Source organism: Carcharhinus amblyrhynchos, chromosome 27, assembly GCF_965287045.1.
Source record: "Carcharhinus amblyrhynchos chromosome 27, sCarAmb.v2.hapA, whole genome shotgun sequence".
NCBI lineage: Eukaryota > Metazoa > Chordata > Chondrichthyes > Carcharhiniformes > Carcharhinidae > Carcharhinus > Carcharhinus amblyrhynchos.
This window is the reverse complement of record NC_137350.1, coordinates 26459145-26487095: the sequence shown is the minus strand read 5'-3', so window position 1 is coordinate 26487095 and position 27951 is coordinate 26459145. Positions and strand designations below refer to the sequence as shown.

The window sequence follows — 27951 nt, the reverse complement described above, 5'->3', positions numbered from 1 at the left end:
CCCTGGCATTGTGAGGCAAGTGTGCTAACAACTGTGTCACCCGTGAACATATTAGTCACTTCAGAAACAGGGGACCGTCAGCCCACGTGGCCTCGTAATCAGCTCCACAGTAGCACGAGAATGGGAATAGTTAGCTCATTTACACATTCAGTTAGCGGTGGAATGACTCGCAAAGGAGTGGAAGAAACAGCAGAGGATTTGAAGAGGCAGGGGAGGAACAAATAAAAATGCTGGAGAGTAAGCAATACAATAAGACAACTATGAAAACAAAACGTGAGAATGGTAAACTTTGGTGGGAATAAGAAGTAATGAAAGCGGATGACAGACTAATTGAATCAACAAGAACCTGCGGAATAAATAAAAATGCATTTTATAAGCTCTATTTCACGTTGCGTTAGTTAATAAAGGTGCTGCACCTTACCTCAGCACTAAGTTCATTTGCTATAATGTTCATAAATTCATTGTCCCCATCCTTTCTGAAATAAAATGAATGGAAATAAGCATAACAATTTTAAAAGAGCAGTTCATAAAGTACAATACAATTTTGATATTAAACATTGGAGATATGAGAATATAGATTGTTGCTCAGACTGTACATACTCCAATACTCTCATTACGTTTCATTAAACTTTATTTTTAAACAGCTTACAATGTTAAAAGGAATGTTGGCGCGAGGAACAACACACTAACTTCGGTACAGTAAGAAGTCTCAACACCAGGTTAAAGTTGAAGAAGTTTAGTTGGAATCTCAAGCTTTCGGAGCGTTGCTCCTTTGTCAGGAGAAGGAGAAGCAGCACTCCAAAAGATCCTGATTCCAAATAAACTTGTTTGACTTTAACCTGGTGTTGTGAGACTTCTTACTGTACCCACCCTCGTCCAACACTAGCATCTCCACATCACGGCTACCTTAGGCATCAGTACCAGTGTCAAACATTCCAGGTCAGGTACTGTACAACACAACAAGAACTAATTACAACAGTGACTACATTTTAAAAGTACTTAATTGACTGTAAAATGTTTTGGGACATCCCAAAGTTGTGAAAAGTGATATGTAAATACAAGTCTTTCTTTCTACTGACGTCTACACTTCAGTAACAATGAATATTTGAGATTTAATAGCAGTGTGCAGAAACTGCAAAGCTTCAAACAGATCTTTGATTTTCAAGACAACTTAATTTGAAAAACAGTCCTGAAAGTTGGGAATCTTTGAGAAAGCCAACTAGAAGTGCAACATCAGAGTTCACATGGACAAAAGGCGACAGCAGATGCCACACTGGTTTCATAGAGACAGGAGGGCTCACAGTCAAAAGGGTGCTTGTGGATTCACACAATTTTGGGTGGCCCAGTCAACAGCCCTGCGGTCTAAATAGAACTTTTAAAAAATTTAACTCACATTCCAACTGGCAAAAATAACATAAAAATGGGATATAGATTGTTTACTGCACTTGAATGAGCCTTAGGAAACTTTGCCTAGCACAAGAACGTTCAAGAGCAAGAAGAAACTTCACGGTGGTATGAGAGAGAGCTAATCATCGTTCTGCCTTGATACTAAAATCCCTGGTTTAAAAAGGTGTTGCAGCTGTCAATTTTCTTGATGCGCACTGAATCTGTACACATCATTAAAGGTCATTTTTAGATTAACAAAGTGCTCATATACTTGCGATTTCTTTCAACTGATTATTGTCTAACTTCAGAAATCACTGGAAACGTCTGTGACCCAGCCTATAAACTCTGCTTCCACCACATGTATTCTACTGTTGCAAGCAAGTGTGAGCAGGTTATGTGACCTGCATTCAATTTATTACATTGTTTACTTAAAGCAGCCAACATTGTGACCTGTACACTCTGCCATTTTTTCAGTCCAAAACACAGGAGCTGTGTTCCAAACTCAATCATCATTGGTGTATCTACAGTATCAAGAATGCTGGCGAAATATCAAATTATTCACCTATGCAAAACGAATAACTTTCCCTTGTTCAGATCACTCTTAAAGTTCTTTGCTGTTAACAGAGCCATATCCCGAAGCAGGTTTAGATTGTTCTGTAGAGCACAGAAAAGAAAAACATATTACGTGAAAGTTCCGCCCAAGGGTTTAACTTTTCCCAACAGGGTTCAAAATAAACACTATCAAGTAAAGCTTATGCTGACAGCCATAGAATACAAATGCTTACCACGATTACAGGGTAGATTTTACAAAGGCTTTATTCCCAGTACTGTGCAATAACAAAGAACAAAGAGAATTACAGCACAGGAATAGGCCCTTCAGCCCTCGAAGCCTGCACTGACCATGCTGCCGACTTAACTAAAACCCCCTACCTGCTTACATACAGTAGTCGCAATGAGAAAGGAAGAGCCAGCACAGACTTCTAAAGGGTAAATGGTGTTTAACTAACTTGCTGGAGGTTTTCTGAAGAGGTAACAGAAGAGGTCGAAGAGCGCAATGCTGTTGATAGGGTGTATATGGATTTTCAGAAAGCATTCGATACAGTGCCACACATCAGACTTGAGCAAAGTTATAGCTCATGGAATAAAATAGGCAGCAGCGACATGGATACAAAATTGGCTGAATAATTGGAAGCTGAGATGGATATTTTTCAGGCTGGAGGAAGGTTTGTAGTAGTGTTCCACAGGGTCAGTATTGGGAACTTTTTTTTCCTGATATATATTAATGGTTTACATCTTGTTATTCAGGGAACAGTTCCAAAGTTTGCAGATGATACAAAACTTGGGAGAATTACAAACTGCAAGGGGGGACAGTGTAGAAACTGAAAAGGGTCTAGACAAGTTGGTGGGGTGGGCAGATAGCCATCAGATGAAGTTCAATGCAGAGAAGTGTGAGATGGTGATAGGAAGAACATGGAGAGACAATACCACAGGGGTAAAATTCTAAAAAGGGTGCAGGAGCAGAGGGACCTGAGTGTGTATGTGCACAGACCACTGAAGATGGCAGAACAGATGGAGTGAGCAGTTAACAAAGCATATAGTATTCTGGGCTTTATTAATAGGAGCATAGGCATACAAGAGCAAGTTGGCTATGCTGAAGTTATAACACTAGTTATATTGTGGAATATCGTGCTACACTGTAGGAAAAATGGAAACACACTGGGGAGAGGTCAGAAGAGGTTTACGAGAATGATTCCAGAGATGAGAAACTTTAGTTATGATAGACTGGGGAGGTTGGGACTGTTCTCCTTCGAGTGAAGAAGGCTGAGAGGAGATTTGATAGCAATGTTTAAAATCATGAGGAGGCTGGAGAGAGTAGATAGGGAAAAAATGTTCCCCTTCATAATAGGATCAAGAATGAGAGGGCGCAGATTTAAAGTAATTTGCAAAAGAAGCAAATGTGATGTGAGAAAAAACCTTTTCACACAATTTCTGGAATTATTATAACGAATCTTCAAAAGAGCTTACGTTTCTAGGTGTAAATTATTCTCACAGTTCAACATTGTTTAACATAATTTTCATTAACACATTCTCTTCCTCAAAATCTTCATTAAAGAATGGCCAAAACATTCTGGCTGTTCCTGACTGCAGGATTTTTCAGTCTCGCCATGGATTCCTTGGTGGCAGGTGATGCATACAACAAGCAGCACAGTGGTTACAGCTGCTACCACACAGCGCCAGGGCCCCAGGTTCAATTTTGATCTCGGGTGACCATGTGGAATTGGCACGTTCTCTCCTGCGTCTGCATGGGTTTCCTCTGGGTGCTCCGGTTTCTTCCCACACTCCAAACATGTGCGGGTTAGGTGGATTGGCCATGCAAAATTGTTTCTTTGTGTCCCAAGATGTGTAAGTTGGGTGGATTGACCATGTTAAATTACCTCTTGGTGTCGGGGGACTAACAGAGCAAATATATCATGCAAGGGCAATTGGGCCTGGGTGGGATTGTTGTCTGTGCAGGCTTGATGGACCGAATGGCTTCCTTCCGCACTGTAGGAGTTCTATGAAAATCAGTTGACAGCGGCAGGGCTAGAAGATCCTGCGCCAGCCAACGGCAGGTTGCTCCTGCCACTGCAAGACACACATGGAGAATGTGAATATCCTGCCCAACATTTTCACTGTAATAATTTCAACATTATTTAGACCAGATATTAGTTGGCAATTGGACGGCACAGTGGTTAGCACTGCTGCCTCACAGTACCGTGGACCCAGGTTTGATTCCTGGCCTGGGTCACTGTCTGTGTGGAGTATGCATATTCTCCCCGTGTCTGCGTGGGTTTTCTCCCACAATCCAAAAATGTGCAGGTTAGGTGGATTGGCCATGCTAAATTTTCCGTCAGTGTATCAGAACAGGCACCAGTGTGTGGCGACTAAGGGATTTTCACAGTAACTTCACTGCAGTATTAATACAAGTCTATCTATGACACTAATAAATAAACTATACAAACTTTAAACAATTAAAGTTCTTAAATGACAATTTGTACAATAAGACTGAAACACCAGCACTACCTTCTGTAGTAATTTGACTGATTTTTGCATTTTGTCCACAGCTTCAACGTGTTCCTCTGGGCCATTCCTGTAGAGATAAGTGAACAAAATTCATAGCAACCAAATTCATTGATAAATTCACTTAAGATCCACAGAAATTCTAAAAAAAAATTCAATGTCACATTTTGTTTTAAGTGTATAAGACATTCTTGCTACATTCTGTCAAGACACAGAAAACAATTGACTACATTGGTTTGGATTCCTCCTGCGCGCCCCCCCCGCCCCCCATAAATCTTTGAATAAAATTACACATTAATGTAATTTTAAGAACACTTTTTTTCAAATCATGTTCTCTGCAACTATAAGCTGTTTTGATTTAATTGCTGCCAGGCTGTCTGCTGGAAGTCTTTTTATTGTTCCTTCAGTGGTTTAAAAGGGGTTGTTTATTTCTACTCTGGAATCTCTTATGCTCCTGCATTGTTAGGGGAAGATCATGTGTTTTGGACAGTTTTTTTCGTTTGCCGAGTGAATTTAAGGTTCAATTTTCTGTTTTGGCTGGCTGCAGTTTTTAGTTTTAGAAGAGACATAAAGCTAAAAAGAAGTGTTTCTCTCTCTCTCTCCCTGATTTTGGAAATTCAACTGGTTCACTGAAAGCAAGGCATCTTGCCTTCCTGGAGTAGAATATCCGCTGTTGTGGCTTGTCCAGAGTGTCTTCCTCGTGTTCTGGGAAGCTGTTCTAATTTCAAACTGTTCTGAAGTGTGAGAGGGCTGCTAGAAGTTACAGGGCTGAGGGGTCGGGATTTTCAATTCTCCAACCAAAGGACTCAGTATCAGTATCACGTGAGAATTAGTCTTTGCTGTGTTAAGCCTATGGAAAGGGTTTTTTGTCTTTGGGAAGTTTTTGTTTGATTGGAACATCTTAAATATATTTGTTAAGAGTTATATATTATTCTGGTTAGAAACATAGAAAAACTACAGCACAGTACAGGCCCTTTGGCCTACAAAGTTGTGCCGAACATGTAACTGAAGTTGTTACAAAGTGGTGCCAAACATATCTAAGCCTAGTAACCTTAGAGGCTTAGATATAACCCTCCATCTTACTAAGTTCCATGTACTTATCTAAAAGTCTCTTAAAAGACCCTATCGAATCCACCTCCACCACCGTTGCCGTTAGTTGTTTTGTTTTTGTTTGTAATTGGTAAAAGTTATTGCTAATTTTCTTTCTATACATGTCAACTATATTCTTAAATAAACTTTGTTTAATAAAAGCTCCTTGGTGGGTCATTTGAATCATACCTGAAGTGAAGCATATCATGTTTATTCTAGTCAAATTCAAAGTACAAAACTTATGATCCAGGTGGGCTTCATAAAACACTTTGGAGTTTCTGACCTGAATTATAACAAGATACTTTTGTAAAGTGGAGCATGAGCACTTTTCAAAATGGCAAGTGGTGACTAGTGGGATCCCGCAGGATCAGTATTTGAGCCTCAGCTATTGACAATGTATATCAATGATTTGAATGAGGGAACCAATTGTATTATTTCAAAGTTTGCTGACGACCATGAAACTTAGTGGGAATGTGATTGGTGAGGAGGATGCTAAGAGGCTTCAAGGTGATTTACACAGTTGAGTGAGTGGGCAATTATGTGGCAGGTGCAGTATAACATGGATAAATGTGAAGTTATCCATTTCAGACGGAGAAACAGAATGGCAGAGTATTACTTACATGGTGATAAGATTGGGAAATGTTGATATATGTTGACCTGTACACCAGTCATTGAAAGCAAGCATGCAGGTACAGTAAGCAGTTAGGAAGGCAAATGGTATGTCGGCCTTCATTGCAAGAGGACTTGAGTACAGAAGCAAGGATGTTTTACTGCAGCTTCACAGAGCCTTTGAGAAATCATACCTGGAATTACACGTGGAAATACTGTTCCCTTACCTAAGAAAGGTAGAGTACGGAGGGAGTGCAGCAATGGTTTACCAGACTGGCTCCTGGGATGGCAGGATTGTCATTTGAGGAGAGATTGAGTCGAGTTGGCCTGTATTCACTGAGGTTTATAAGAATGAGAGGGGATCTCTTTGAAATGTGTAAAATTCTGACAAGGCTGGACAGACTGGGTGCAGGGATACTGTTTCCTTTGACTGCCAGGGCTAGAACTAGGGGTCCCAGTCTCATCATATGGATTAGGCCTTCTCGGACTGAGATGAGCAGAAACGTCTTCCCTCAGGTGGTGGTAAACGTGTGGAATTCTTTACCACGCAAGGCTGTGGAGGCCAAGTCACCGAATATATTTAAGAAGGACAGAGTTTAAAGATGTCAAGGGTTAAGAGGAGAGCATGTGAGTAATGTGCTGAGATAGAGGATCAGCCATGATCATATTGAATGGCGGAGCAGGCCCATACGGTGACCTACTTCTGCTCCTAATGCTATGTTTCTATGATACAAAAGCAGCTGCAGATATCCCCAGACCTCGACCTCCTCAGCTCTCTCACCTTGAACAGAATTGACCAAAGCTGCTCAGTCCGCCCTCATTAATTAACCATATATTCAAACCATAATGTCAGCATATAAACTGTCAATGAAATAAGTCAAATTTTAAAGTCATGTTTCAGATGCAAGATGTATTTTATTCCAATGCTATTTATCAATTTATTCCAGAAATGGGCACAACTCTACCAATACCTTTACAATGTGACATGCTGGTAAAAGCATTCTACTTACTTGAGAAGGGTGGTTAACGCCTTTTCCACTGCGTAGCTTCTGTCTGCATATTTCAGTACCCTATTCCCAGCCAGGAAAATCAAATTTGTTTTGTTCTTCTTTCCTTTATCCGTCCCTAAAATTTTAATGGCCTGAACCAATAGACAAAGGCACATAGATTATCAAGATTTTCAATCTAGATCTACAATCAGATCTTCATCATCATCATCATCATCATCATAGAATGCCTGCGGTGCAGAAGGCAGTGTTTGGCCCATCAAGTCTGAATCAACTCTCTGACAGAGCAGCTTACCCAGGCTCACCCAACCCCATTCCTGTAACCCCACACATTTAACCCACTAGTCCACCTAAACTATAGCTCTTTGGAGTGTGGGACGAAACTGGAGCACCGGGAGGAAACCCACACAGGTAGAATGTGCAAACTCCACACAGACAGTCACCCAAGGCTGGAATCAAACCCGGGTTCCTGATGCTGTGAGGCAGCTATGCTAACCACTGTGCCACCGAGTCGTCCTCAGTAAAAATAATTCTGCCCAAATTTATTTTTTGATGGTTGAAAGATATCAGTGACTCTAGAGGATAGGAATTAAGTATTATGCAACAGCACGGTGATATTAAACCAAACTCAGTCACAAGGAATACCTAGCAAACAAATAAAATTATATAAAAATGCAAAAGTAAATACACAAATGCTGCCTAATCTGAATTTTCTTTTTCACATTAGTCTGTTTATATTTCAAATTGTTATGTAGGCATATCTTCCAAATTGTCTAGTTTATGCAGAAACAAGTTCTAGACAAAATAAAATCGACCACATGTGTTACAGCAAAAAAAACCTACTTTGAGCTTCTGCTCATTGGATGTAAAGTTAAATTCATGGGTAGTCATGATTGCCCATTCTAGTTTTGTGCACAATTAGTATAGTCTGAACGTGGTATGGTAAATATTTACAGAAAATTCAGCAATGGTTTTAGAAAAACAACAGTGAACAAGAGATCATTAGTATTACAGGATCAGTGTAACCCTAAATCAAAGCCAAGTCCCAGCATGCAGCTTCAGAAAGTCCAGGGCTATAATTCTTAGGATTGTCAGCATTCTAGTGACTACCTTTGTAAACAAAAATTAGTCCATTCTTGAAGTTACAAAGCCAATGCACCGAGCGGAGGGGTCAGACCTAAATCCATCTCCCTACTTATTCCAAAAACCAAATTCAAATTGAATCCAATTCATGGTCCCCACGAGAGACAAACAAGCTGATAAGAAAAGACATTACAACTCAACTTGGGCTCGATCTGATGCTTGCTCTTAGCCAAAAGGCGGAGAAGCAATCTAGAGACTACTTTTTTATTATTACCTTTCGGTACTTGGTACTTTATTTCTAATAAAAAATGCCAATTCAAATCAAGTCCAATCTGGTCCTCACATGAGGGACAAACCAGATCCAAGCTGACAAGGCAAGACATTGCATCCCATCTTGGGCTCAATCAACGCTTCACATTAACCAAAAGACCATAGCGGCTTTGAAAAATTGCAAGAGGTAAAGCCTCGCTTTTACCACATTGGCTACCTTAAGCCTTTACTCTACCCCAGCCTGGGTAAACCATGACTACAGGCGTCAGAACACCCCCAGTGCAATAGGCCAGCCTCATCCCCTGCCTGATCATGGTTTCGTGCCAGGTACATGACTACCTTTGATGATAACCTTGGTAGAAAAATGTGTAGCTGGATTGCTAGATTGAATAAATGGCTATTCATAAAAATTACGTTATTTAGAGAGGGAGCACAAGAGAAGCAATCTGCGAATCCCTTTCATTGAAACCATGCACCTAACTCTGAAGGAAAATTTATCTTTAATGATGCAAAATTAAATCAAAGGATCTAAACTTTAAGAGCACGAACATACGCAGGCTAATTTGCCCCTTACTGTCTTCAAATAATTGGGACTCCATAATTCACTGAAAGCACATGGAGATACGTTAATATATTCTCACCTGTAGGTGACTGAGATTTGATACGTGAGTTCCACAGCACATATTTGCATCAATTCCAACAATGTCAATAATTCGTACTGGGCCTACATGATCATCTGGTAAACCCCGACTTCTCACCTACAGAGCAAACAGAAACAATAAAATAACACCAATGAAACATTCTACGTCATTTTTAATACAATAGATCTCTCGTGGTGTTGCACACCAATGTTGTGCCGATACTTGACCATCCCACTGCAGCTAAAATATGACAGCAGTTCAGCTCTTTTTAAAAGCACAGAAAACTTACTGAAACCACTGATTTAGCCATTGTAATTGTAGCAAAATTATCAGCATTTGCTGCAAATGATTTGCAAAACGGACAGCAATTTCAGGCGCCAGTGTGCAGTTAAACACAGAAATCCAGATGTCATCCTCCATAGAGTGCACCGTTCACAGAATTGTTAAAGTGCAGAAGGCCATTCAGCCCATTGTGTGCCCACCAGCTCACTGAACGAGCAACTCGCCTGGTACCATTCCCCACCCTCTCCCTCTAACCTTGCACATTTTTGCTTTTAAGATTAGAGTCAAATTCCCTTTTGAATGCCTGGATTGAACCTCTCAGACAGTGCATTTCAGGCCTCAGCCACTGACTATGTGGAAAAAAGCTTTGCACGTCACCTTTGCTTCTTTTGCCAATTACTTTAGGTCTGCGCTCTTTTGCTTTCAATCCTATCACGAGAGCACATAATTTCTCCCTATCTACCCCTTACAGACCTGTCACTTACTTCTATCAAATCTCCTCTCAACCCCCTCCTCTCCAAGAAAAACAGCCCCAACTTCTCCAATACATCTTCATAGCTGAAGTTTCTTACCCCAGGGACCATTCTCACAAATCTTTTCTGCACTCTCTCCAATATCTTTTCTAACGTATAGAACACAGAACAAGATGCAATATTCCAGCAGAATCCAAATAGTCTCTGATCTAAGTTCAATATAACCTCCTTGCTCTTGTATTCTAAACATCTCCATTAATAAAGCCGAGGATACTATATGTTTTATTAACTGTTCTCAAATTGTCCTGCCACCTTCAATGATTTATGCACAGATACACCCTGATCTTTCTGCTCCTGCACCCTCTTTAGAGTTTAAACCTTTGCAGACGGAAACCAATTATAAATCTTTCAACTGGTCTGTGTCGGCTCCTTACGCCATTATTCACATTGTAAAACCCTTGAAAAATATTGTTTTAAATTGGCATACTATGTCAAAAGTACTCCTAACAACCTCTCTGAACCTGAAAAATGCATTTTATCATTACAATATATAAAATATCTCCAACTGATAATAAAAAAACTATGGACATTTAGGGTAATAAAAATGATTTATAGGCTTATATTTCAGCTTCTATATTAATCCCATGTGTATGTAGCAATCTTTATTTGATTTAATGTGAATGATAAACCTGTTTGTTCCATCTTGCTTTGCTTGGGATATTTTTCAATGTGAGTTGGTTAGTTGCTTAATCTGTTTGATGACATCACTGTTGTTGGGCATCAGAGATTCCCTGTAGCTGGTGGCAGAACTAACACCAAGCAAGATGACATCTACATCACAGAGCTGGCTAGACCATTGTGGGCAGCTTTCTTTGAGGTCAGTAAACAGTGCAGTCACTTTGATGCTGAAAGCAAAATTCGAGTCAAAGACTGGGGATTCTCCGGCCGTTCATGCCCTGCCACCACTGCCCGCAAGGACAGAGGATTTGGCGCTTAGACAAATCTCCGATCAGTTAGGTTTGTTATCATACTAAATGACATTTGGTGTGGGCAGTAGAATAGGAGTGGGAAGACCAATTTTTTTTTCACTCACATGCTTAATGGATGGGAAGAAAGGGGCTGGGTCATTTCTCAGAGTCTGCTGATAGTGGGGTAGTCACGCCAGCCCGCCCGTCAGCCAAGTTGAATCCCATTCCTTCCTAGCTCCTCTATCCCTTAAATCCACCCCTCCCCCCACTACCTAACCTAACCGAACCCTCCTGGCTCAAGAGTCCAGGTCCATGGACCTTGATCATCTCCTCCTGCAGTCCTGGCAGTGGTGATTGCACTTTCCTGGCACTGCTGGGACTGAGGGAACTACTGTCCACTTTGATCGACTGGCAGCTCCAGCAGGTGGGTCTTCCTCCCCAGTAGGACTGCAGAAATCCCACTCTGCCCTCGTCAATGTGCCCCGCAGCACTTTATGTCTGCGGGCTGGGTTGCAATGGGTGTCAGTTGCATGCTGATGATGTTTGCAGAGGTTGGGGACCACCCATCCGGTTTTATTCAGCCCTATACCTCTGAAGCCTGTACCTTTCCGTTTCAAAAGGTTGGATCGAACGTTTCACCTCAGTCAGTTATATGAAATATTGGGCGGGATTCTCTGGCCGTTCCCAACAATGGGATTCTATGGTCCCACCCCAGTGAACGGAGATTTGTCTGAGCAGCAAATTCTCTGTCCTTGCGGGCAGTGGTGGCGGGGCACGAACGGCCGGAGAATCCTCAATCTTTGACTTGAATTTTGCTTTCAGCATCAAAGTGACTGCACTGTTTACTGACCTCAAAGAAAGCTGCCCACAATGGTCTAGACTGCTCTGTGGTGTGGATGTCATCTTGCTTGGTGTCAGTTCTGCCACTAGCTACAGGGAATCTCTGATGCCCAACAACAGTGATGTCACCAAACAGATTAAGCAACTAACCAACTCACAAACTCACACTGAAAAATACCCCAAGCAAAGCAAGATGGAACAAACAGGTTTATCATTCACTGCCAATTTTGGTGTCCACTTACTCTTCATATTATGGAGGTGGGCTCAGAGCAGGCAGTAATGTGACAAGATAAGTGCCCACCCTATTCGGCCCATAGTATATTTTAGGACTACTTCACATTATAAAACCTTTTTATTGGCGAGTGACCTCACTCTTCCCACCTCGTGCCATTTTAGTCAGTTACATAAATCCCCATCCATAGAACAGGTGGCTCCAGCCACAATATTCACCCTTGCTCTATCAGGCCTGTTTCAATCATCAGTCTCCTTCAGAAACATATGAGCAGACAACAATTAATTCTAAACCATGCCTTTAGCTTAGGACTCCTTAAAATTTATGAGACAATGGAAAAACATAAATGTTTTGACATTTTCTGTCCCTTCCCCCAATCATTCACACGTTAATGTTAATTGATCATTCTTTGATCAAGTTCTGCATAGCGGAAGTCTGGGAGTTGCAATAACATTAGAGTAGGATGAAAACTAAAAATCTGTAGGAATCTCCAAACATTTTCAGCAATGAGTCTCTTGAGAAGCAGCAAGTGCAGCAAAATTCAGGCTGTAAATGAATGAGTATTGGCAGTGATAAAGTACATAGTACATCCTCTTATAAATTCTCAGTCTCAACAGCAGCAAAATGTTAAGCTACTAGCGGCCCTCCCAGCCACATTCGATCTCAATGGAACAACATGAGAACTGGTGCCACACTCCCAAGTCTGTCATTAGATCTCAGGATTAGTAACATCGCAGCAAGGAATCCACAGATACTAACACACTCTGCTGCCCATCATTGCATGCTTGTGTAAAAAAAGCAAACTAAGCTTCAGGGAACAGTCAGACTGTAGTGAGTTGAGAGCTGTAATATGATCTAAAGCTCCTTGGACTTGGCCCCCTAAGTCTAAGATGCTACCTGAGTCTGCATTACAACCCTGTCATTCACTTTAACCTAATCATTTATCCAGATTCATTTGACTAAAACTTTCTTCTGCCATTGTACTTCACAATTATCAACTTTCTTTTCAGTAAAACCAAGCAAATTCCAAAGAAGTGTCGTGGCCTTCCAGGTTCTAAATAGAATGTTGAATTAAGTTTGTGCATTTAACTGTATTTTAATGATTTTAAACTGTATTTTAAACTGTATTAAACTGTATTTTAATGATTATTTGCCCGGGCAAATAATGACCTAAAGCATTCATTGGCCATCCATACTCATCATTCATTTAAACAGTTAAGTCAGTCTAGAATCATAGAATCCTTACAGTGCAGAAGGAGGCCATTTGGCCCAAGTCAGCATCAACCCACCCAGGCTCTATTCATGTCACCCCACATATTTACCCTGTTAATTAATTCCACTAACATGAGGGTCAATTTAGAATGGCCAATGCTCCTAACCCATACATCTTTGAACTGTGGGAGGAAACTGGAGCACCCAGAGGAAACACACGCAGGCACAGGGAGAACATGCAAACTCCACACAGACAGTCACCCGAGGTCGGAATTGAACTCACGTCCCTGGTGCTGTGAGGCAGTGGTGCTAAACACTGACACTGTGCCGACCTAGTTTTAGTTAGTGTCTCATACACCATGGGTATTTATGTAATACAAAGGATCATCGCAAATAATTTTCCTTAATTGTTACTTAAGTGACACTCCTTTGGTGTAGTACCAAGTCCTACAAATCAGACACATAGAGTTTCAATTTTCAGCCTATGAAGAGATTACAATTCAGAATTGAGCTAATGTCTGCAATGCATTGGGCAAGACAAAGAAAAAAGTCAACCAGGGTTTGTTTTCCTGATTACCAACTAGTGTTGAAAGTCCAAATGACAGGATTGAGCCAACTGGTGTTCTTTTACACAATAGCCTGCCGATACTGAGTGTCTAGACTCACATTGCTTATGAAGGATGCGCCTAGGCTGGATACTGGCATCCACTGTCCCAAAACCCAGTTTTAATCTGCAGATTCGGGACAGCGGGAATGAAGCTGAAAGACTGTGGGAGAAGCGAGCAAGGTATCAATGCTGTAAAACTAAATGTCCCTTTCCATTTACCTTTTCTACCTCTGGGTCATCCACAGACACAACTCGCACATTGACAGGTATGTTCTCCCTGATTTTCTCATTTACTGCTAATTCCAGAGCTTCAACCTGCTCACCAGTCACAGAAGGCGTATCCAGTTCAATGAAACTACGCTGCCGGCCCAGTTCCCTGCAAAAACAAATATTACACGTCCCAAATTGCTAGGTATGTTCTAGCATAACTTCCAAAACTGGAAAATCAATTACATTTTGTTGTGTTCCCCAAAGCTACTGGAATATTTTATTTTCTTTACTGGTTGTACATTATGGGGTGCAAGGACCAGTTTGCTGACTGGGCCACAATTACATTATTTTGAAGAGAAATGCCAATTAATGGATAATAAATGCATTTTCCATGTAATCTCCTGAACTAATTTTGATTGTCTCGGGGTTTAGGGGGGGCCTGAACTAGTTTTGATTGTCTCAAGAGAGGAATTTTCCAGAGTTTTATTTTATCTTATTGGCCTTGGGTTTTGTGTCTCCAGAATACAAGGCTGAGGATTGGGAAATATCCCAGATACATCTAAAGATGTGTGGGTTAGGTGGATTGGCCATCTAAACTGCCCCTTAGTGTCAGGGACACTAGCTAGGGTAAATGCACGGCGTTCTGGGGGTAGGACCTGGGTGGGATTGTGATCGGTGCAGGCTCAAAGGGACAAATGGCCCCTTTCTGCATAGTAGAATTCTATGACTCTGTTGCTCCAGTCATCACAACTGCAGGGCAAGCTTGTACAGAACTTTTCATATGTCCAGTACTTAGCAACTTGTTAGAAAAAGATCTTCCCTAAATCAGTATATATCCTGGAAAGCTGTAGCTGTGAAAGCATTATTCCTCAAAAGGGAAAATATTGTATTCCTAGCACTCTGAACCATGTGCTGACTAGTTTATTATTGTCACACGTATACAGTGAAAAGTATTGTTTCTTGCATGCTATACAGCAAAGCATACCATTCATAGAGAATCAGAGAATCCCTACAGTGCAGAAGGAGGCCACTCGGCCCATTGAGTCTGCACTGACCACAATCCCACCCAGGTCCTATCCCTATAATCCCATACACTCACCTTAGCTAGTCCCCTGACAGTAAGGGGCAATTTAGCATGGCCAATCCACCTAATCCGCACATCTTTGGAGTGTGGGAGGAAACCAGAGCACCCGGAGGAAACCCACGCAGGCACAGGGAGAACATGCAAACTCTGCACTGACAGTGACCCAAGCCAGGAATCGAACCCCTGGTATCAATTTTGAACACTTACAGGTTTGGTATTTTACTGGGGCGATCACTCCTGTCTTATCTCAAATAACATCCCAACAAAGAGGTAACACTTGATTCCATCAGACTGAGTTGCGTGTGAGCCCGCATCCCAGAAATAAAAAAATAAGGGCAGAAAGTGTTGGAAATACTCAGCTGGTCTGGCAGCATCAGCCGAGAAGTTAACATTTCAGGTCTATGACCTTCCTTCAGAACCAACAATAAAGGGCCAGGATTCTCTGATCTCGTTTGTCTGCCACTGCTGACAGTGAGAGCGGATAATTTGGTGCTCACCAAAACTCCATTCACTGCAACGGGTCCGGAGAATCCCAGCCATGGGCAAGGTTGGAGAATTCCGGCCTTGGTTTCTAAACATTTGCACCTCTATCCTCTTAGAATTGGGCTCTTGTTACCTCTATCTTTGCTGCTGGCTGGGACCACTGGAAAACTGATTTTTAATTTATTGCTGTCCCATAAGTTATAACATTAGTCACATTTTCAGCAAGATAAATAAATAATACTTTAAGAACACTGATGAGGGCAGTACTGGTCCATAAGATATTAAGTAGTTTAAAAAAAAAGCTCCAAAGATCAAAGTTATTTTCCCTCAGGAGAATAGACTGAGGTGAGTCATGATTCAGGTCAATAAATAATGAAAGGCATTAATTAATAAAGTTGAAGTAACCAGCTATTTTACTTGGACACCAAGCTTTAACAAGAGCCAAGATTGGAGAATAAGAGAAAAAAAACTACCAACTCTCTGAATAATGGACACTGGAGTCAAACTTTTAAAAGAAAAATTAAAGTAAAATACTGCAGGTGTCACATTTAACTTGAAATATTAACTCTCCCCCCCAACAAAGGCTGCCTGACCTGCTGAGCATTTCAAGAGGAGCATTTTAGAGAAGGAAGTCAATTCAGAATTCTCTTGACACCTTTAATAAGGGAGCAGAGTCAACATCTGGAGAGAAAGGGAATTAAGGTTGGAAAAAAGTTAGGAGCATGGTTCGATTTTACTCAGAGCAGTAGGATGCAGCGGTGGTGGCATAGTTACTGGACTAGTAAGCCAGTGAGCCAAGGTAATACTCAGACCTGGGTTCGAATCCCACCATGGCAGAGGTGGAATTTGAATCCAATAAAAACAATGATGACCAGGAAACCATTGTTGGAGACAGAATTTGTTGCTTTAATGGGCATGGGAAGGAAGTCCATGATAGAATCAGTCATCAGCTCTGGACTGAATAGTCTTCCTCACAATGTCCATAAATAATCATTCAATTATGTAAACTGGGGGGAAAATATAGGTGTAATCAGGAAATGGTTCTGCACATAATTTTAACTCTTTAGAATTCAATACTCACCACGAGGTTGTTTTGAAACCAAACATCAAATCTGCCATGGCTGTAATTAAATGTTGCCCTGAAACAAAATGCAATAAAAAGGTACATGCTTATTCTTAAATAAAAGTGTCAATCATAACTTAAGGCAAAAGTGAAAATGAAATTGAAAAAAATGTTTTTTCAGCAACTGAAAAGCTTGTTCAATAATGAGAAAGCAATCAGGCCAAAATTTGACATCAGAGCTAAAAATGAACAGGCTCAGCAGAACAAAGACCTCACGCTGTGATTGTTGAAATGTGTCTGCCCCAAACACTCACTCAGACTCGGTTGATGTTTTGATTTATTATTGTCACACGTATACAGCGAAAAGTATTGTTTCTTGCATGCTATACAGCAAAGCATACCATTCATAGAGAATCATAGAATCCCTACAGTGCAGAAGGAGGCCACTCGGCCCATTGAGTCTGCACTGACCACAATCCCACCCAGGTCCTATCCCTATAATCCCATACACTCACCTTAGCTAGTCCCCCGACAGTAAGGGGCAATTTAGCATGGCCAATCCACCTAATCCGCACATCTTTGGAGTGTGGGAGGAAACCAGAGCACCCGGAGGAAACCCACGCAGGCACAGGGAGAACATGCAAATTCTGCACTGACAGTGACCCAAGCCAGGAATCGAACCCCGGTTCCTGGCACTGTGAGGCAACAGTGCTAACCACTGTGAAGAAAGGATGCAGAATGTATGTTATGGTCATAGCTAGAGTGTAGAGAAAGATCAACTTAATATAAGATAGGTCCTTTCAAAAGTCTGATGGCAGCAGGGAAGAAACTGTTCTTGAGTCGGTTGGTATGTGACCTTAGATTTTTGTATCTTTTATGTTCATAGGGTATGTTCTTGTACATTCCTAGGGTTGGGGTAGGATCTAAGATTTCAATGCCCTCAGAAAGCTAGAGGTAACTTCAGATCAAAGAAAATGGGCTGGCTGGCCAAAAGGGGGGCCGCAGCCATGATCTCTGCCTCCAACCATGTTATGCCTCAGAACTGTCAGTGAATCCTGACTAGGGATGCTGATGGTATAATATGGGATCCCTGACAGGCCAGACCAGAAACATTCACGCTAGTCCACACCCAAGACAGCTAGAGTCATTCCATCAGATTCCTGCTGATGTTATTACAGGAGTCAGCCTGAACAGCTGCAAATTTTCTGGGTCCTGCAGGTTTTTTTTCCTATCCAGCAAACGTAATGCAGGTCAAACATGTAATGTATGTCATTTGAGCTAAACATTTTCTACATTTCTGTGTTTTAGGTAGCGAAGTGCATCTAGCAGAGGAGTATAAGCACAGAAAGCATTCATAGAACATGGAACAGTACAGCACACCAATAGGCCCTTCAGCCCACAAGTTTGCGTCAAACATGGCACCAAATTAAACTAATCCCTACTGCCTGCCCTTGGCCTATCATAGAATCCCTACAGTGCAGGAGGTCTTTCAGTCCACTGAGTCTGCACCGACAACAATTCCACCCAGATCGTATCCCCACAACCCGATGTATTTACCCTGCTAGTCCCCCTGACGCTAAGTGGAAATAGCATGGCCAATCAACCTAACTCGCACAACTTTGGGGTGTGAGAGGAAATTGGAGCACCCGGAGGAAACCCACGCAGACATGGAGAGAACGTGCAAACTTCACACAGTCACCCAAGCTGGGAATCGAACCTGGGTCCCTGGCGCTATGAGGCAGCAGTGCTAACCACTGTGCCACCATGCCACCTAGCTCCCTCTATTCTTTACATATTCATGTGCTTATCGAATGTCTTGTTAAATGTCCTGGCAGCGTGTTCCAGACGTCTACCACTCTCTCCTTTGAACTTTCCCCTCTCACCTTATATTTGCACTATATCTGTCTAAAATTACAAATTTAAGTGGCTCTCCAAGGAAAGTGCATTTTTAATTTAATCTGAACAATGCAACTACAAGTCCTGTTGGTATATAAGTTTAAAGCTGATCAAAAGTCAACAGCAGCCTGAGTTCTGTTAAATAATCAGTATTTGGTGCTTACAAATTAGTGCAAAACTGCATTTCCCTTTAGTAAAAAGGGGACCTTTGTAGCCAGCAGAGGGGTGGATGCTCCTGCTGCTTTAAAGCAATAAAACAAAATCGAACATACCTTAAGAGTTGGAATGAAAGGGCTAATTGAGTACCTGAATGCTGCTGCATGTGGTCAAAGCGTCTTTCCCAATCAATCTTCAGCTGAACAACAGACAAAGGTTCCAAGGATGACTGCACAAAGTGAATAGCTTCCGGCCCACGTCGTGTCACTCGTAACACAGGGATGTCATTTATGAAACCCCGGTCATCTGGCTTTAAAAAATAAATCGTACGAAATCTTCAAAAAATTTGATGCAAAAAACAAGTTACGGGTGCAAAAAAGTGGGGCGGCGAGGCGGCACACTGGTTAGCACTGCTGCCTCACAGCTCCAAGGACCAGGTTTCAATTCCCGGCCTGGGTCACTGTCTGCGTGGAGTTTGCACATTCTCCCCGTGTCCACGTGGGTTTCCTCCGGGTGCTCCGGTTTCCTTCCACAGTCCAAAGATGTGCGAGTTAGGTGCACTGGCCATGCTAAATTGACCCTTAGTGTTCCGGGATGTGTAGGTTAGAGGGATTAACAGGGCAAATATGCGGGGTTACGGGGATAAGGCCTGGGTGGAATTGTTGTTGGTGCAGATTCGATGGGCCAAATGGCGTCCTTCTGCACGGTAGGGTTTCTATGATTTTTCTACGACTTTCATTACTTTCTAAGCAATTCCACCAATAATTGAAGCATTTTCAATTTCAAGCACATATTATAAGTTGTTTTATCAATCTATATTACCAAAGTCTGTAATACTATCCTGAACCTCAAGCATTGATCGGTCCACATGGTTCCCATATTAGAGCAACATTAGTTCATCAGACCATTCAAATCGTTACAAGAACACATCACAGCACATCTTTTTATTGCTGATTTTATGTTAATTTTGTTCCCTTAAATAAAATTAATCTTCACGTTCCAAAGCAGTCAACCCGAGTAGCCTCCAGGTCAAATTACTGGTTCACTTAATCTCAAAGTGGTGGAAAGGCAAAGTCAGAGTTTATATTACGACTTTATTTCAGATTGTGCATACTGATCTGAAACAGATGTCTTGCACGCAGTCGGCAGCGTCACTGCCTCTGTGCCAGAAGCTCCAGGTTCAAATCCCATCCCAGGACTGGCTGGCCACGGGTGGTGCATTCATATCATGGCCAACAGGTTGAGTGTAAACCTGCAAAATCCTCCCAGCACATGCCCTTGGCAGTGAACAAAAGCAGTCAGTCATGCTTGGAGAGAATGCTCAGATTAGGTCTTCAAGATCCATGACAGAGACAAAGGGTGAGATTCTCAGGGCTCGGTCGCAAACTCCATCATGACTGCTAATTCTCATGTGAGGGCCACTAAAGGTTGGGGGAGAGGGGTCCAATTACGTGGCGGGGTGGACACAGTGAATGAGGGAAGGGACTCTGATGCTGCTGAGATGAGGTGGGGGGGTGGGAAGTGAGGTGAGGTGGGGGGGTGGGAGTGTCCACCATGCTGCTGTATAGTATGGTTGGGACTGGGATGTTATCCTACGCATTGAGTGGTGGCAGTGATGGGGAGGGAGTGTTGCCTTGCTTGTCCTGATGTCCAGGGATGTGGGGGTAGGGGAATTGGGGCACTGTGCCCTCAGAATCCCAGCTTTGCCAGTGAGTTTGAAATCTCTCTGAGTGCTGTTTCACCTGCCTGGATAAGGCAACTGTGAAACCAGAGAGTTTCACACAGCTTTTCTCACCTGATCCAGTACTCTGTGGAATTTTGGGAAAATCAAAAGGACAAGGGCTTTGCTAAAAAACAGAACGCTACGAGTAGAAAAAAGCGTATTCAATCTAATTTGTTGCTAAGCGACCGCACTGGACAATCGTCCAACATTTTGTTACTCCTTAAACATCATGGGATTATAGTTACGTAACTTCATCACAGACTTCAAAATGAGTTTAAAGCTGCTGTCAAATGCAGACAAGTTTAGCGCTGTTGCTTCTAATTTAATGTGGCTGCAGTTAAACTGCCACTTTCATACTTACAAAGATATATCATTAGGGCCTGTGTGATATCCTAATTTAGTTTCAATTACCAAAAGGGGTTGCAGAAGTAGTTCCCAGATATTTTTACCCAAAATGGCCTGAGTTTTTAATTTAGTTTTTTGACTGTTTCAGAAGGTAACATGGCTTTTTTTTTTCCGGAGGTGGTGGTACTGGTCTCTGAAATCTCTACATTGTGATTCTCAAGGGATCACAGTTGTGGCATACCAGAGTGCCCTTCCAGTTTGTCATTGCCCGTATATATCCATCACTGCAAATCACCTTGAACCAATGGCTCTCAAACTGAACGCAGGCCGCAGAATTTACAGTGCAGGACTGACCTTGTATGCAACGACGGTTCAGATCGCCACAACCAGGACAACTCTGCTCCTCTCCTCCCCTGTTTCCCCCCTGCTCTTCCCCTGGGTCCCTGATTCCTCCAGGCTCTCCTCTCTGTGCTCCTGCTAAAGACTCCGCAATATGAAGCAGGCATGCCCGTCTCACTGACATCTATAATAACTGTTTTCTTAAATGTATTATTAAAACACTCTTTAGATGTAGCCTTTTCATACTGTGAGTATTATACAATATTTTAATTTAGATGGGGTGTTGGTCATTACTAATCCATTTGAAACGGAGCCCTTCAATCAAAATGGTGAGAACCACTGCCTAAAATGTTTTGAGAACATTACAACTCCTACCATCGGCTACAAAGGTGACAGGAACAAATGCACACATGCACTCGACCTGCTACATGCATAGATACACCCAACAATACAGTGGGTGCATACCATTCAGTGACAGAGAGCAGTGAAGCTCTTAAAAGCGTCTCTCACTTTAAGTAGCCCGACATTATGTCTGCACAAATGCAGGAAGTGCCCTCCCATCTGGCCACACCCTTCCCGCGCCCCTGACCATGCTCCAGCACAAAACAAATCATTCTGACCTGTCCACCTCCCTCTGGAAACAGTAAGGTGTCTTCCAGGATCACATCAAAACCTTTCAGAGTTTCCTTTTTCCCATTAACAGCGATTTTCAACTCTGCTGGAGTACACGATACCACCGTGGTCTCAAACTGAAATGGAAAGCACTGTGTAATTAAAACACAAGCAGCAGGAACAGAGAAACAGTTTGATTAACACTTAAACACACAGACATTAAACTTACTAACAAAAAAAGAAAAAAAAGCACTCATGAAAAATCTGGAATAAATGTGGAAAATACACAACAGGTCACTTGCCATCTGTAAAAAGAGAGGTTATGACATTTCAGTCATCTGATAGTTCAATAGACTTTCGGTTAAAAATAAAAGGCATTTTGGTCAGACTGGAAGAAGGATTTCATGCTCCGTGGGCTCCATGATCCCAGGGACTCATGCTCAGCCAGACAAGAAGAGCTGCTGGAGGTCCACCTACTCAGTGAAAGATACTCTCTATTCTGTCCCACGTCTGCTGGTTGTCTAGCACATAGTGCTGTCAACAACCGAGAGTTGCGGACTAGCACGTTCCGAGGACCTGAACTAGGTACTGAGGGATGCACTAAAATTTGAGTCAAGCTTTCGAAAAATCTCAAAAGGCCACAGTCTAAGACCATCCTGTAATAGCACAGCAATGGATCTATCCCATATGTTTGATGTGAAACGTATATTGCAAATGTAACCTGTAATTAAGTATAGTGAGGCAACTTGATGTTCTCGTGCATCAGTCACAGAAAGTTAGCACGCAGGTACAGCAGGCAGTAAAGAAGGCAAATGGTATGTTGGTCTTCATGGTGACAGGATTTGAGTGTAGGAATAAGGATGTTTTACTGCAATTGTACAGGGCTTTGATGAGGCCACACCTGGAGTATTGTGTGCTGTTTTGGCGTCCTTATCTAATGAAGGGTGTCCTTGCTATAGAGGGAGCACTGCAAAGGTTCACAAGCTGATTCCTGGGATGGCAGGTCAGTCATTTGAGGAGAGACTAAGTCGGTTAGGATTGTATTCATTAGAATCTAGCAGAGTGAGAGGGGATCTCATAGAAACTTATAAAATTCTAACAGGATTAGACAGAGTACATTCAGAAAGAATGTTCTCAGTGGTGGGGGAATTCAGAAATAGAGGTCATAGCTTGGTGAGAAGAGGTTTCTTCACCCAGAGGGAGGTGAATCTGTGGAATTCACTCCCACAGAAAGTAGTTGAAGCCAAACATTGTGTGATTTCAAGAAGGAATTAGATATAGCTCTTGGGGTTAAATAGATCAAGGGATATGGGGGGAATGGCAGGATATTGAATTTGATGATCAACTTGATCAAAATGAATGGTGGAGCAGCCTCGAGGGGCCAATTCTATTTTCTATTTGTATGTAACTCACGAGTGCCAAGTACTGTCCTGTACTGACAGAAATTGAACTGTACTGCACTTTAGATAACAGTGACTTGGATTTTTATAGCGCCTTTTGGGATCTCGGGACATCCTAAAATGCTTCACAGCAAGTATTTTTGAAGTGTAGTCACTGTTGTAATGTAGAAAATGTGACACAGAAAGCTCCCACAAACAGCAATGAGATGATGGCTAGATAATCTGTTTTTAGTGATGCTGGTTGAGGGATAAATGTTGGCCATAGGACACTAGGGAGAACTCTCCAGCTGTTCTTCAAATAATGTCATGGAATATTTTATGTTTATCTGAAAGGACTTTGGTTTAATTTGGACCTTGGAGGGGACGGTTTAGAACGGAGTTGAGGAGGAACTTCTTCACTCAAGGGGTGGTGAATCTCTGGAATTCTCTGCCCGTTGAGGTGGTGGAGGCTGCCTCGCTAAATATTTTTAAGACGCGGGTTGATGGGTTTTTGATAAGCGAGGGGATTAAGGGTTATGGGGAGAGGGCGGGAATGTGGAACTGAGACACGACAGATCAGCCATGATCTTATTGAATGGCGGGGCAGGCTCGAGGGGCTAGATGGCCTACTCCTGCTCCTATTTCTTATGTTCTTATGTTCAAATTTGACATTTCATCATGTGCTTTTGCCAGTTAGCATATTTTTTGAAAAGAGAGCAAAAAGGGGAGGGAAAAGAGAACCTGCAGTTGCACCAATCATGGAGAGGGTTTAGTGTGCTCACTGATGCGTAAATTTATACAAGAGAATATCTGCGAGGTAACGTGGTGAGATCATCAGTGAGATAGAAAAGGTTTCTCTATGAAGACATTAGCTGGCCTGTGGATTATTTCCAGCATTTATTACAAACAGCATGAACGGGTGAGTGGGTGAAAAGCCACTGGAGAAGTTCATGTACTGCAGAAAAAAAATTAACAAAGAAAGGAGAAGGAAAAGTTTATGATGCAGCAGAAACAAAACTAAAACCACAAGAGGAAACTGATACCAAATGGTCCATGCTCACCAATTACCAAAAGTGGAAAAGAACAAGTTCATAACATGGACTAAGCCCCTGCCATTGCACTGGGTTTATCAGTGTTCTATGAACTAAATGTCAACCTGCCTTCCTTCCTACCCTTAAGGCACTAACAGATCCTGTGTTAACAATGCTTTAAAGAGAAACTTTCAACAAAGGCAGTATGAGGGAGTTTTTCCAAGTCAGTCCTAAAATGGGCATGATTTGACAATGTGCCTGCAAACAAACAAAATAAAACTTAACCTGTTCTGAGCAGACCCTTCAGAACCACTGGTGGGGTTACTGACTGCTTAGAAACTCAGGACTAACATGTTCTGTCCATTTCTCTATGAAATGTCCAATCAAGGCACCAAGATTAGTGTAGAACTTCAGGTTGTCTTTTTAACAGCTTCCAATTTATTCTGCATAGGAGTCCTGGGCACTACTTCAAGGTCAGGCAAAAGAGAAATCCAAAGACCATCAGACCTCCCCCTGCAGCGGAGTAACAGGCTAGGGCAGTTCAAAATGCAACCCCCTCCCCCCAAATCTGAAAGACTTGCTGATCAGGTGCACAGGTCTATTATCAGTAGATAGTACTGTCTACTATCAGTAAAATGATCCCTTTTAGGACCAGTTTAGAGTCTACACCACCATTGAGGCGCTCAAGGCATAGCTTGTCAAACTTAAGAACATAAGAAATAGGAGCAGGAGTAGGCCATCTAGCCCTTCGAGCCTGCCCCGCCATTCAATAAGATCATGGCTGATCTGTCGTGTCTCAGTTCCACATTCCCACCCTCTCCCCGTAACCCTTAATCCCCTCGCTTATCAAAAACGCATCAACCCACATCTTAAAAATATTTAGCGAGGCAGCCTCCACCACCTCAACAGGCAGAGAATTCCAGAGATTCACCACCCTTTGAGTGAAGAAGTTCCTCCTCAACTCCGTTCTAAACCGCACCCCCCTTTATCTTGAGGCTGTGCCCCCTAGTCCTACTGTCCTTTCTGAGCGGGAAGAGTCTCTCCACCTCTATCCTATCCATCCCATTCATCATCTTATATGTCTCAATGAGATCTCCCCTCATTCTTCTAAACTCTAACGAGTACAAGCCTAGTTTATTCAGCCTCTCCTCATAGCTCAACCCCCTCAACTCCGGCATCAGCCTAGTAAACCTCCTCTGCACTCCCTCCAAGGCCAAAATATCCTTGCGTAAGTACGGCGACCAAAACTGCACACAGTACTCCAGCTGCGGCCTCACCAATGCCCTATACAGCTGCAGCAAGACCTCCCTACTTTTATATTCGATCTCCCTCGCTATGACGGCCAGCATCCCATTAGCCTTCCTGACCACCTGCTGCACCTGCAGGCTGGGTTTTTGCGACTCATGCACAAGGACTTATGCACATGGCAATGCTAAGTTTTCCCTCCATGTACCCAAACAGGTGCCGGAAAGTGGCGATTGGGGATTTTCACAGTAACTTCATTGCAATGTTAAATTAAGCCAACTTGTGACATGAATAAATAAACATTAAAACATTTCAGTAATTTGCTGCCAGCTAGCCTGATGAGTGCAAGGTTAAAAGTTTTTATAGCTTGGGTAGTATTTTATGGCCTCATTCATCCTGAAACTGTAAAAACCCACCTGAATAAATAAAAATTTATTTCTAAAGCTATAAAATGTTACTATTTATATTTTAAACACAGATTTTTAACCGCCAAGTGAACCAAAATACTGGTACAGAAGTCAGCTAATAAAAAGCAAGTGCAGAAGTATAAACTTAATTCTTTCTTGTATGCTGTAAGAAAATACTATGGACCTGGAAATCTGAAATAAATACAAAAAATGCTGAAGAAACTCAGCAAGTCAGGTGGCATCTGTGGAGACAGAAACAAAAATCACTGATCTGAATTGTTAACTCAATTTGGTTCTCCACAGATGCTGTCAGATCTGAGTATTTCCAGCATTTGTCTGTTTTTAATGATAAGTTTGGTCTGTTCGATCTCCTCCCAGCCCTTCACAGATGTCCCAAACTCTGACGTACAAATTGAACAATCAGCTTGAGATCTGGCGGACGAAATCAAGTTAACATTATTTCCAGTATCTCTACAACCCTGGACATCTGCACTAGAATAACGATCTCTCTCTTTCAGGAGCACTTAGATGGACTTAATTAACTAGGAGATTTCTCACTACCACCCCATCCACCCCCGCACAGCAGTAAATTAATCCGTGTTCAGTTTCTCTCCAGTCAAATGGTTCACCCAAATAATTTGTGTGTCATGAGATTGTCAAACTAGAACAACTTGAGCCTTGTTCGCACACTGATCTTGTATTTGGTTCAAATGGTACATGAGTTTATGCTGTTGTTGTGCAATAACGCAAATATATACAGTGTGACCAGTTCAACAATCATGTGCTGGGAGAATTGCCTTGCAATGTCAGCCATTTCAACACTCTCGCATTAACTTATCATTTCCCTAAAGTTGCTGACAGATATTTTGTATTTGCTGTATTCTGGAGTTAGGCTTTATACTCAATTCCCACTGTAACTCTCCATTTTGATTTCTTTTAATATATTAAAGAGGAGTGGCACATGCAATCCCCACGGTGTTTCATGGCTTAGTCCAATACTTGCAGATCATTTATTTATTCATAAAATTAGGACCAGCATTTTCCACTCTTTTTTTATGTATTCTACTCTATTTTTGTGTATTTCTTGGAAACTGCTTAAAAGCAATATTCCTCCCAGGGACCATTGTTCAACAAGGGACTTCTTTTCCAAAATAAAATAAGATGCATTCATGTAAAAAATGCTGTGTTTCACTGGTACTGGAGAATGAAAATGGCATCCTAAAATATGCTTTTTAGTCTGATCTGCAGATTGACACATTCAAGTCCAGGACTAGGGGCTGAGCGATGGACGAAAAGTTGGGGCAGCCTTTCAGAAAGGCTTAATGGACAAAGGTCACAGTCTAAGACCCTCCTGTGACAGCACAACAAGGGGCTAGAACCCTTCGAGATCCCAAAGCGACAGGGAAGGTAGAAAGAAAAGTGGGGTAATGGCTAGGAAAAGGGGAAAGGATATTGTGAAGAAAGGGAAGTAAGGAGGGAGAAAAGGAAGAGAGAGGAGTGGGGGAGGCACACAGAGGGGAAAAGAGAGAAAATAAAAAAGGGGTAAAGAGAATAGGAAAGGCCAGGCAAAGAAAGTGGGGCAAAGGGCAGGGGTCACAGAGGGGGGTCACATGGGGAGACGGGGGGGACCACAGGGGGTGAATAGGGATGGAGGGATCATCAGCCTCGCAATGTCGAATGAATCTGAGGTAATTCCCTCCCCAGCGCCGCTGTCTCTGCTTTATTCCTACCTCCTTCAGGTAGCATTGCCGCTGACACTGGAAAGCCATGGCGCCACAGTTTAAGATTAACAATAAATTCAATTCAATCTCTGGCACTTGCCTCTCCCCGGCCGGCAGCCTTGGAGCATGCGCAGCACTGAGTACGGAGCGGCCGCTGGGACAAAGTGGAACGCGCTGGTATTTACTGGGGCTCCTCCCCCCCCTCTCACTGACGCACTGGGGCCGCTCCCCCTCTCACTGACACCCCGCGGCTCCTCCCCCTCTCACTGACACACTGGGGCTCCTCCCCCTCTCACTGACACACTGGGGCCGCTCCTCAGCCTCTCACTGACACACTGGGGCCGCTCCCCAGCCTCTCACTGACACACTGAGGCTCCTCCCCCTCTCACTGACACACCGGGGCCGCTCCCCAGCCTCTCACTGACACACCGGGGCCGCTCCCCAGCCTCTCACTGACACACCGGGGCCGCTCCCCAGCCTCTCACTGACACACTGGGG

At 42.5% G+C, this 27951-nt stretch overlaps 1 protein-coding gene across 1 annotated transcript in view; it reads right to left on the bottom strand.

Moving 5' to 3' along the window:
- aarsd1 (alanyl-tRNA synthetase domain containing 1) overlaps positions 1-27575 on the bottom strand; it is a 33606-nt gene extending 6031 nt beyond the window's left edge. The window contains exons 1-10 of the mRNA XM_080213563.1: positions 27463-27575; positions 21679-21807; positions 18802-18961; positions 16618-16675; positions 13979-14135; positions 9146-9262; positions 7155-7285; positions 4450-4516; positions 1949-2040; positions 422-476 (exon numbers count right to left, since the gene is read on the bottom strand). Of these exons, the coding sequence (XP_080069689.1) occupies positions 422-476; positions 1949-2040; positions 4450-4516; positions 7155-7285; positions 9146-9262; positions 13979-14135; positions 16618-16675; positions 18802-18961; positions 21679-21807; positions 27463-27501 (1005 nt within the window). The 5' untranslated portion in view covers positions 27502-27575. The remainder of the gene's footprint in view (positions 1-421; positions 477-1948; positions 2041-4449; positions 4517-7154; positions 7286-9145; positions 9263-13978; positions 14136-16617; positions 16676-18801; positions 18962-21678; positions 21808-27462) is intronic.
- Between the last annotated feature and the right edge of the window lie 376 nt (positions 27576-27951).